At 39.3% G+C, this 12198-nt stretch overlaps 1 protein-coding gene across 2 annotated transcripts in view; it reads right to left on the reverse strand.

Annotated features, from left to right (window-relative positions):
- Positions 1-12198, reverse strand: part of MERTK (MER proto-oncogene, tyrosine kinase) — a 69579-nt gene that overhangs the window by 37387 nt on the left and 19994 nt on the right. For both annotated transcript variants that reach the window (XM_004686110.2, XM_012727653.1), the window contains exons 4-5: positions 8102-8188; positions 5399-5514 (exon numbers count right to left, since the gene is read on the reverse strand). In XM_004686110.2, coding sequence (XP_004686167.1) covers positions 5399-5514; positions 8102-8188 — 203 coding nt within the window. The remainder of the gene's footprint in view (positions 1-5398; positions 5515-8101; positions 8189-12198) is intronic.

Genomic DNA, 12198 nt, shown 5'->3' on the forward strand with positions numbered 1-12198 from the left:
ATCATTTGTATCATCATTTTAAAGAAAACAAAGTAGCCCCTCCTCTCTCAGAACCACCTCAGTTCTTGACTAGTTTCACAGGATATTTAACAAAGACAATTTCACGGGGGTTGCAAAGTTTAAGATATTTACTATCTGGTCCCTTTAAGAAGCCATTTCTCCTTTGAAGAGGGGATATTTGATTTTCCCCCAAATCTGCATTCTTTTCATTATTTAATCAGAGGAACTTTTCTCAACTTGATGCTGATTTTAGCACGTCCTTTATTCTTACTTTCCATCTTCACCTAAATATAAATTCAAAAGCAGACACATAAAATATAGAGTCTATGACATTTTTTGGTAGGAAAATATAGAAAGGGATCATTTGCCTCTCACCCAACAATCATCTCCAAATCTCTTCAAAACACATCAGCTCTTTCCTAAGTTCTCATTTTTCCCTCCACAAATTCCCGTTTCTCCATCTCCCTCTCCAGACATCTCCTGTGTGCACAGGCAAAAGGGAGATTCCAGCAAAAATCTAGTCCTACGTCAAATTTGCCACCCTTTTCCTTAAGTATACCTCCTATTTGAGAATGGAGATAAAGGAGAGTTGCTTTCCTTGTATTACACTACATTTTTAAATTTTAAGTATTATATACTTATAAATTCAGAAATGGCTCAATAGTTTTGGACAAAACAAAAGCAATCAAAACCAATTTGGGGTAAAAGTCTTTTTTTAAAAAAGATTTATTTATGCATACAAGAGCTAAAGTGTAGGTCACAGGTGTGGAGGGTGAGAGGATTCCCCAGAGCAGAGTGGAGAGCAGAATAGGGAGATCTACTGAAATACACTGCTGGGGGGAGCAGTGGGTGAGACAGGAGAGGTCTGCTGTGCTATGTGGGTGACCTCCCTGGCCAGGAATTGAACTCGTGCTGTGGTGGGGGTAGACAGCTTCATAGTACTGAGACTTAATCCCTTGTGCCACTAGGGAGCCCCCCTGGGGAAAAATTTTAAATTCACAAAATATGTTCCTGATTAACAATGGGCTTGCAATGATGGGGTGTGGGTACACAAAGCAGTCATTTTAGGAGACATGTATTTGAAATTCAGGGCTAGGGGCCACAAATAAAAGAGTTTGGAATTTCTAGCCTCCTCCCTGCCCTGCACCAGTGGCTATCACGAGTTGATGGTTAAGCCCAGTCTCGTCTGTCAGATCCATCTCTCAGAACACACTGAATGTGTGGCAAGAAACACCTACTGCCTTGAGGAGCCACCAGAGGAAAAACAAAAAGCTGTGTGTTTATCTGTTGAGGGGTGAGTGGTGGGGGTTGGCTGTTGGCAGATAATACTTTTTGTTTCTTCAGGGTATGCACCTACTTCCTGGTGACCAACCACTGAACCAGGGTCAAGGAAACCTTCTGCTCTCCACCCCTGTCTCATTTCCGGAGCAAATGTGGAGCAATTCTAGCCATAAGGATACAATTTGGAGCATGCTTCTGGAAGAAGATGGAGTTTCTAAAACAGTTCTTCTAGTGGGTCCTAGGGGAAAAGAGGGCATGAAATGGCAAGAAGTATGTGAGAGAGTTAAAAATAGAAATGGAGTATGTAGCCCAAAAATGGATGAAGAAAGGAACTACAATGACCAAAGGAAATGAGAGGGTGTATTCTATTAGTGCATAGATTTGAATCTTGTCCAAAGCATTCATTTGTTACCAAGTCAGAGCTTAAAATTGTAATGAACTGAGCACCTGCTATGAAACCTTTCTTAGTCCCTTCAGAAATGGGGAATACAGTCAATGAACAGAATATAGAAGTATAAGTTCAAGAGCCAGTCTTGACCAATCCCAGTAGGACTGTCAGAAAAAACAAAGAACACGCAATTATATTTGAATTTCAGGAAAAACTGAATAATTATATGTATAGGTATGTCACAAAATTACTCACGGAGCTTAATTTGTAAACACTATTCTTCTTTGGTAAATCCAGGGATGGAAAGGAAAAGGAGTAAAGGGAAGTTGAGGTGGGGTAAAAACAGAATAACCAAGTCTGACTACAAGATCCAATTTGCCAATCACATGATGACTTTTCATGCAAGCCATAGCCATCCGCCAAGGAAAAGAGAGGAGGCTGGGGACATTTATAGGTGATTACCTTTCACCTTTAGGGACAACCCAGTGTTCTGAGATCTACCAACCATCCTACTTAGAGCTCACATGTACCCTGAGACCTACTCTATAGGGTGGGGAGGGGGGAAGCACTTTTCCTCAGTCTCTTTGAAGTTAACTAGCTTCATGTGGGAAAGAGCTTCATGTCCTACTGGACTCTTTAACCTAGTAGCAGTTTTTCCAAAACCTGGTCCATGTTTCATGTATGTCCATATAAAGCAAGCTATGTCCATATATAGGGAAATAAGCCCTAGTTGTTTCCAATGACAGTCTTGAAATACATGAAGCAAAAATTGATAGCACTGAAGGGAGAAATAGACAATTCAAGAAGAACAGTTTATGCTTTAATTCCCCACTTTTACTATCCAGAATCATCAGCCAAAAGACCAACAAGAAAACAAAAGATGTGAGCAACAGTATAAATCAGGGCCTTCCCTGGTGGCACAGCGTGTTGAAGCGCAGCATTGTGATTCTGGCAGTGGCTGCTTCAGCATGAGTTGTAGCCCCAGCCCCAGAGGCAAATCACATGGTAAGGCAGACCTCTCTTGACCAGCCTGCTGCTCCCCTCAGCAGTGTACTTCCTTGATCGGCCTATTCTGCTCCCCACTCTGTACTTAGTGAAGCATTTCACTGCCTCTGCACCTCTGACTTGTGCCCCAGTTCTATATGCATAAGTAAATCCAATCTTTAAAAAAAAAAAAAAAGAGTATAAACCCTCTGCCTTAACTGATAGAACAATCTGTACAATCATCTCCAAATATACCTTAGTCTACTAATGTACAGGAAACATTCTCTAAGATATAACATATATTAGGCCATAAGGAAATGTAAGACTATGTTCTCTAAATACTATGGAATAAAATTAGATATCAACAAGCAATACAATTTGAGAAATTCATTAACTATGTGAAAATTGAATAACACACCCTTATCTAATCATAGGCCAAGCAAGAAATAACAACCCAAAGGACAAAAATCTTGAGATGAATAAAGAAAAAATACCAAAATTTATGGGATGCAGCAAAGTTGCAAAAGCTTAAACTAAGAGAAAAATGTATAGTATAAATACCTGTATTAAAAAAGAAGAAATTTAAAATCAGTTACCTAATCTTCCACCTTAATTAGCCTTTAAAAAAAAACAACAAAGAGCAAACAGAAGAAAGGAAATAAAGACTAAAGCAGAAATTAATGAAATGTTGAAAAAAATCGTAAAAGCAAAAGTTAATGAGTCATAAAATGATCAATAAAATTGGCAAATATTCAGCTAGACTGACCAAGGACAACATTACAAAAGACAAAATCATTAAAATCAGGAATGAAAGAAGGTACATTACTACTTACCTCAAAGGAAAATAGAGGCTATAATGGAATATTATGAACAATTGTATAACAACAAAATGGATAAGAGGAAATAGACAAATTCCTAGAAACACACAAACTACCAAAACTGACTCAAGAAGAAATAGAAAATATGAAAAATTGAAATAGTATTCAAAAACTTTCTTCAATGAAAAGTTCAGGAGTAGATGTCTTTGCTGGTGAATTCTACTAAATCTTTCACAAACTTTTCCAAGAAACAGAAGAAAACTTCCTGATATATTATATCAAGGCAATATCATCCTGATACCAACAGCAAAAAATGCTAACACAAGAAAACCACACCCTCATATCATTTACAAATATAGACACAATTACATAGTGTAACGGTACAAGTTCACTGAAAACCACTGAATACATTAAAAAGCACTGAACAGGACACTTAAAATGATTGAATATCACGTATGAACTGTCTCCCAAAAAGCTTTTTTTTTTAAATGGTCCCCCTCCTACCCATTGAAGAATTTCTGGTCACAATACAAATTTCTAACACTTACCAGTACTTGGAAAGTTTACAAATGAAGTTGGGCAAGGATAAAGTAAGACTGGGGATGGCAGGGTAGTTAGGGGTGGAAGCTATTTAGGGGACAATACATGTTTTTACTCTCCAGAAGGAACATCTGTTAGACAAGAGTAGGAGTCAACAAGAGCAGAGAAATCAATTCTGTTTGCTATTAAAAAACATCTGGTCATCAACACATAAAATTCTTTGGAAGTCACTTTTCTCAGTTGAGTTGACATGACTGCCCTGAGTCAGGTTCACAGGTTTGTAGTTAATAAGATGGACATTAACTTATTTAATTAAAATTTTATTTTGAATAGAAGAACTGTGGTGTAGGCCAGAGGTGCAGGGGATGAGAGGATTCACCAGAGACAGAGTGGGGAGCATGTGGATCTACTGAAATACACTGCTGAGGGGAGCAGCGGGTGAGACAGGAGAGTCTGCTGTGCCATGTGGGTCAGCAACCATGTCGTAGTGGTAATAGCACTGAGGCTTAAACCCTAGGCCACCGAGGAGGCCTCAGACTGGACATTTATGTAACTAAGAACAGTTCCTGACTCTACCATATGATAGGGTACAGGGCAGATGATAGAGTACAGGGCAGATTGCATTCATATTTCTAGCCTACGACCCAGTGTTCGGTTATCTGTGTCACTTGTAAGGACTCTCCTGAGACACAGGAGCGGTTGGTTCTAATGAACCAACTGGACTTGAATTCTGGTTCTGCCCTCATAGGCTACATGAATGTTCCAAACCTGCAGCACTGCTGTGAGTTTTAAGTAAAATGGTACCCGCTAATGTAAGCATTCATTAATCAGAAGTGTTACTGCTATCCTTTCCATTTTATGAGATGAAAAAGAGCAGAGCTTACAACGCAGCAAGGTAACATTTTAGGGGGTGCTAATCCACATTTCCTATCATACTATTTTATGCCAACTTTAGTCAGTTATTATGCAAAGCTTGTAATCTCCATGGGCCCAAGGTGCCACTTTCGATGGCAAAGATAACCCATCTCGAGCTTGCCCATTTTCCTTCATGGTCACCAGCCCAGAAGGAGACAGCCTGGCTTCCTGAATTCCTGCTCACAAGTCAGTCCTACTTTAGAGATGTGTTTGTGTAGTTTAAGAATTAATTCTCCTTCATCTCAGATGTTTTAAATTTAAATCTGGATGCTGCAGAGGGGGGAAGGCAATCATCTTGGGGGCAGAACATCATTAGTGGGCACATGCGTGTTAGACACTAAGCAGGGCAGAATTTAAAGGACTCTGAACAGAGGTGCTGAACGGCCTCAGTGTTCACCTTCAGGAGGTAGAAAAATCAAATAGACCCACACAGCACTGAACAGCTATTTCTCTCTTCACCTTGGAGGTTTACCTGAATGCTGCAATTCTTGAATGTGGAGTATCCATCAAAACCCAGGACCCAGGAGACCAGGACGCTGTGTGCTGTAGTGCTGTAGACACTGACTTCAGCTGGTGGGGAGGGGATCACTGTGAAAATAAACACAGACACAACAACACAATGATAGGCCACAGATGGCCATAGATCCCAAACAAACGTATTAATACCAAGCCTGTTTCCATTTCTCAGAGTAGGAAAAGCAAACACAAAACTTAAAGACAAAGCATCGTATCTATCAGAGATTGGAGAGCCCTTCTGGGTCAGAGGTGTGGAACACAGACCTGTTTTTCCACCTGCTGATGATATGAGAACTTAGCTGAAAGAGTGTGTGGAGACGTGGCCTTCCCCTGAGCTCCTGTTCACGGCGCTAATGTGTGTACCTTGCTTTGTGCTAGTGCTGCAAATGGGGAGCAGAAAGTTTTGGTTCTGCCCTTTTGGAGCTCTGAGTGAATGGCTGAGTGGGGGAGACCTAGATTAAGTGTGAGTTATACTGATAAGAGCAGGAGAAAACACCTGCATGTGTGTGCATAACCTTCCAGGTTTAGCAAACAGGTAAAAGTTAGCTCATGTCAAGGAACCAACTGAAAGTGCTTTGGGGGTGGGTGGGTCTACTATAAAGAGTGTGTGATGGCCTTGGCTACATAGGGGGTGAGGACAAATATTTCAACTGGGATCTAAGATCTGAAGTTTGGGGAATTTATTTTCTGGTGCTAATTTAATTCTCACTAAATAGTAATGTTCACACATATTCAAAAATAATGACTATCATTTTTGTGTGCTTATGATGTGCTAGCACTTTATGGACTTCATTTAAGCATTAATGGTGACCTATCCATGAATGGGGGTAAACTCAGTTTTTCTGATTCCAGAGCTTGTCCCTCAACAGGACACTGGAGTTTGACTGGGGGCGGCTATCTGGTCACCAGGCATAGTTACTGCTCTCCAAATCCAGTTCCCTCTTCTATTAATGAGGATAATAATAGCACTGTTCTGAGGGGCAGCAGGCAGGATTAAATATGTAACATGTGGAGGTGTGGTGGTGCAGGATAGGTAAGGGGAGGGAAACCAGGACCATATTACGCACTCCCTGGCTACTGTGTTTAGAAGTTTCGGTTTTACTAGGAGACACATTGCTTGGTAAATGGGAAGGAATAAGCATTTTGTTTAATTCACTTCCCTAAAGATCTTATTTGTAGAAGAGACTTTAAAATATCTACCTTTCCAGATCAAAATTTGACCACATATACTCTAGTTAATAACACATTAGAAGAAAAGGATCTTGGTTGATTGGATATAAAGTGAAAGTCACAGCATGTTTTGGAAATAAATTTGTTACAAAAAAACTTAGCTAAGATTCCTTGTGAAGCATAAAATTAAAGAAGTGCATCTGACTTTATAGATTTTGAAATGTTAAGATGTTTATTCTTTATGGAAATGTCTTTCTAAATTTACGCCCACTTGTGGATGCCTGAAATTCCCAACATTTCATTTGAAAGTAGTAATAATGGGATTACTAATGAAGGAAGGAAGTTGTATAGTTCCTCTAGTAATAACTTCACTTACTCATAATTTTTCCAATGAACTTTTAGAAAATGCCCTTTCATACCCTTTTATCTAAAAGGGTATGATCTGCTAAAACTATACATCAATAACTTCTGTAATTTTGAGACCCTTATCATATATTACTCAACCTTTAGTTCATTATTAAATTTGTTCTGCTTTTTCTCTTGTAGTGTTGCCCCCAAAATAAGATAACAAGGAATGTGCTTTGATATTTGCTTCTCAATATCTGAATTAAGAACAAATACTAACAGATAAAAAATATTTTATCTTGAATTTCTATGAGATGGGAAAAGAAGATGATTTGAAAGGGATTAAAAAGATAATATTTCGGGCCCTCCTGGTGGCACAGCAGGTTAAAGCACTGCACTAAGAAGCTGAGACCACTTCCGCATGAGGTGACCACATGGTGCGGCAGACCTCTCCTGACCTGCCCGCTGCTCCCCTCAGCAGTGTACTTCGTCGATCTGCTTGTTCTGCTCCCCACTCTGTCTCTGGTGAAGCCTCTCACTGGCCCTGAGCCTCTGGCCTGTACCCCAGTTCTGTATGCACAAATAAATAAATCTTTAAAAAAAAAAAGATATTTCTTTTCAGTTTTTCCTTTTCTTTCAAGTCTTAGAATTAAATACCTTTGACCCCGTAGAAGAATATCTCCACTTGCCTGGGGAACCTCCAAACACTTGCCTTACAGTGTGTGATAGCCCACTTTGGAGAAAGCAAGGCGAGGGAGGTTACAAGAAGGAGGGATGGGAGCAGGGGACCTGGGATGAGAATGTCTTTGACCTGCTCTTCCTTTCCCAAAGATCTTTTTCTTCTCAGACCAAGTAGAATTAAACTAGATGATGTTCACCAAAGACATGTGCTAGGCAAGTTCTGAGTGCCTTTATCCTTTATTTTCCTTATCTCCCTAAAGCTTCAAGGACTGGTAATTCTGTAATTATCCTCATTTACAAAGGCCAGAATTGAAGCCAAAAAAGGTTAAGCTACACATCCAAGGTCACAAAGGAAGTCAGTGGGCTGCCAGGACTGACACGCAGACAGCTGGCAGCTGAGCTCAGGCTGCAGCCCCCCACCAGCTCCCAGAACGTGAGCAAAGGACCCAGCTCTGCTGCTCACCTTTGATGTTGATCTGCACGCCCCCGGACACGGTCAGCCCCTTGTCATTGTGGGCCTCACAGCTGAAGATGGCTGTCTCGGTCAGTCCTGGGAAGGAAGGAGACCATGAGGCTGGCTGCAGAGAGTCCTGCTGCTGCCTCTCCACTCTTTCATTCTGGAGTTGTGGTTTCCAGGCATAATGCAAAGTTAATTTTTAAAGTGTGCTGGTGTTTGGAAAACAAACCTCCGTATTAATAAGCCTTAGGTACCAGGCGTGACGACCATGGATCGAAATAGCTGCTGTTCTTCATACAAATCCTTTATTGATTTATCCATTTATTTATATGAATTTTTGTTTGTTTGTTTGTTTGTTTTTTGCTGAGATGGTAGGTAGCAAATAGGTATCATTCAGATTCTTAAACTTCTGCGAGGAGGTAGGGGACCTGCTGGTCTCAATATTAAGAAAAGTAGGTTCTGAAGCCGACCTAAGCCTCTGCTGTTTAGTCTCCTGGGATATACTGTGTCACACACTATAGACAGTTCAAAATACCAGAAATAGAAGGATAAAAGTCACAGTTTAGTTTTCAGATGATGAAAACTTATAATGAATCCATTTACAGTAGTAAAAATAGGTCAATTCACATATAACACATAGGATGTTATTATTGCTCAAAGAGACACTAGTGCTAAGTGAAGAAAATTTTATCATTTCAGAGGTTTGACGAGATCTTTATGTACATATATGTCGTTGATTCATTTATTTTGAGTAGAGATAATCCAGATGTTGATTTATGGTACCATTCTCCAATAAAAGGACCAGAGCACTTAGAGAAATAGCTGATTCTTAGATTAGGGCAGGGAGCATGAACGATGAGCCTGGAGCAAAACACAACACAAAAAGCATAACATACACACACACAGATGGGGGGGCAACGCGCACACACACAAAGATAGGACAAAGCAAAGAGACACAGGAGCAGATTGAAAATTTCTAATGGCTGATGCTGGAATAATTGAGTAAGAAAATAAATGAAGTAGCATTGGATTATAACCCAAAATATAAATAAATATCCAGAAGTCTGTACTGCTATAAATGATGAATAAATACATGGGGGAGAACAGACATAGCTGCCCAGAATTCCAAATAAATACATGGATGTTCTGCCTTGAAGGAAATGGAGCACACTTCTCAACTCCTGCGTCATGAGCTGTGTCATGAGCTGCACGTAGTGACTTTCTTCCAAATTGGATAGGAAGGGGGAAAGGACAACTGTAGAGTGGAGATACTGACAATCACTACCTCAACCAGATGATCAACAGATTTACCAACAGGGGTAAATCATGTTGGCAGAATGTACCGTTGATATGATGTGATGAACGAAAATGGCACTTTCTCTCTTCCTTCTTCCCCCCCAAAACATATATCCCAAGTCTACCCATGAGAAAAACATCACACAGGCCCAGTTGTGGGGCATTCTGGAAAAAGCCTAATCTGTACTTCTCAAACTGACGAGGTCATTATAAACAAAGAAAGTTTGAAAAATTGTCACAACCAAGAGAAACTTAAGAAAACATGACAACTAAATCCAGGGTGAAATCGTGGAACTGTAAAAGGGTATTAGGTAAATACTAAGAAAATATGAATACAATATGGACTTGAAAAAGATTTTTTCTTCTTATAATTTATTTTACTTTATTTTAAATATATATGTATGTTTATATCTTTTTCATTTTTGTACAATGTTTGATTTCTCCCTTCAGGTTGTAATCCCCGTAAGATAAGATGTTATTAATAGGAGAAAGTGGAGGTGGGGTTATAGGATTCTCTGTACTTTCTCCACAGTTTTTCTGTAAACTTAAAACTATTCTGAAATTTTAGAAAAGTTTATTTTTAAGAAGGTGCAACCACATATACCATCTAGTTGCAAACTGGAAACATGCAAACCCGGCAAACATGAGCATCCTCTGGTGTGCGGTTCCCATCACATACTGGAGAAAGATAAAATTCTTGAAAATATGCCACTGTTTCTTTCTTGCCTGAAAAATATGTTATGTTTTCTCCACCCATCTACTTGAGTAGGAAATTTTCCATCTGATGTTTTTAAAATGCAAAACTTGTCATTAACAGAGCAGTTAAATATTTGAAAAGTCAGGAGGAGCTGGCTGCTAAGGGCAGCCCAGCCAGGCATCAGCAAGGAAGCGAGTCATGTGAGTGCCAGCTGGTAAATGCCACAAGGAGGCTGGGCCACGTGGCCAGAGGATCGCATCTGGGAGACATTCTAGAAAGAAACACAATCTGATCCAAATTTTGTTAGTGCTTCTCCTGGGGGACTGGATGTGCGCAGAAAAATAGTCTGAGCTGACAGTGTTTTATTCTTTCCCACACAGGTATAAGTTTGTCTTGGTGTCTGAATTTTGCTGTCTAGCTATAGCTACCTGAGAGAAAAATAGAACTGTGCACCTGTGCTATAATTCAGTAGTAACCTGTATTACTTTCAAAGAATGTAACAAAAAAAATAATAATAATAGATGACTGGATCAAGAAGATGTGTGTATATACACAATGGACTATTACTCAGCAATCAAAAAAGATAAACTCATGCCCTTCACAGCAGCATGATGGAGCTGGAAGGGGTCATGTTCAGTGAAATAAAACAGAAGGAAAACAGAAAATATCCAACGGTTTCACTTATAGGAGGAATGTAGAGGAAACAAATCAAGGATCAGGGGTGGAGTAAGTAATTCTAATAAATTAAAAATCCAAAACAACAGATAACTATAAATCAGAGACATTTTGCAGGGGAGGCAGAAGGGGAAGGATCAAAACAGGGGTGGGAAGGGCATAAGGGACTATGGTGATGGGTGAACTGGGTGGTGGGAATTTCACGAGGACTACACATGAGAGGAAAAAAGCATACATTGTGCAAGAATGAAAAATGATGTAAAACATATATATATATATATAATATATATATATATATAATTAAAAAATAATAATAATGTCACAGACACTTCACTTAGTCTTCCAAGAGGAGGAGCATTTCCCTGAGACAGGAGGAAATTCCTATACTTGATGGCTTGACTAAGACTGGCTTGCTCAGCCCAAGTGCTAACAAAGTAAAATGTCAGGGAGAAGCCTTCTCACATCTTGGTCACCTCCCTTGAGTGAACGATGAAATTGCTACCAGTCTGTGTGATGACTTTGAAAATATTTATTTCACCCAAGAGGAGTATTTGTCTCAACCTCACTAGTCATATCTATAAGAGGATACCTGTGAATACCTGACATTAGGGTATTTCTTAACCTTTCATTTTGAGGTTTGTAGCTAAATAAAATTTTTTTCTTTTTTGTCTTGTTTTGTTCTTGCAATTTAATCTCTACCAAAATATAATTTCAGGTGTCCTGAATGTGCTGACATTTTAAAGTGAAACTCCTTTTTCAAGGGTTCTATGCAATATGCACACTATATACACACTACAATATACACACTACAGGGGTGGGACCTTCTCACCCACTCAAAGATGCTCCCCCAGCAGCCCCAAGTTCGCCCTTGGGACTTTTCTACGTCACCTGCAGCATTTCTAGCATTGGTATGTGTGCTAGAAAGTCACTGACTAATCACTCTAATACTTCTTTATGATATAAACATACAGATATGTTGAAATGGAAATTTCTTCTTCTACATTGATTACCCTTACAATTATTAAGGAACAAATGATGAAAACATTATGTATAATCTTTAAATATAAAAGCAAAATTTTACTAGAAGGGCAACTCCTTTGCTGGACAAAATTTGTAATGTTCCATGTGATCATTTGGAAATTTCTTAACATCAAGCCAGCACAAGTAAGTATAAGCAACTGTTCTCAAAGGGAGGTCTAAGAGATTCTCATATATCCCAGAGGACACTATAGGGGTCCTCAAAAGTAGAATTGCTTTTTCACTTTTTGAAAAGGGCTGTTATTTACCCTTTTCACTCTCATGCTCTCAGGAATGAATGGTGGAATTTTCCAGAGGTTTTATGATGTATTATGATGTCACTACCCTATTAGCTATTGGAATATGGGCTTATGTATTCCTCTCTTAAGTTTTCCATTTTGATTTCCAATTCAGTAGA

Source organism: Condylura cristata, unplaced genomic scaffold (assembly GCF_000260355.1).
Source record: "Condylura cristata isolate star-nosed mole 26May11 unplaced genomic scaffold, ConCri1.0 scaffold00020, whole genome shotgun sequence".
NCBI classification, from domain to species: domain Eukaryota; kingdom Metazoa; phylum Chordata; class Mammalia; order Eulipotyphla; family Talpidae; genus Condylura; species Condylura cristata.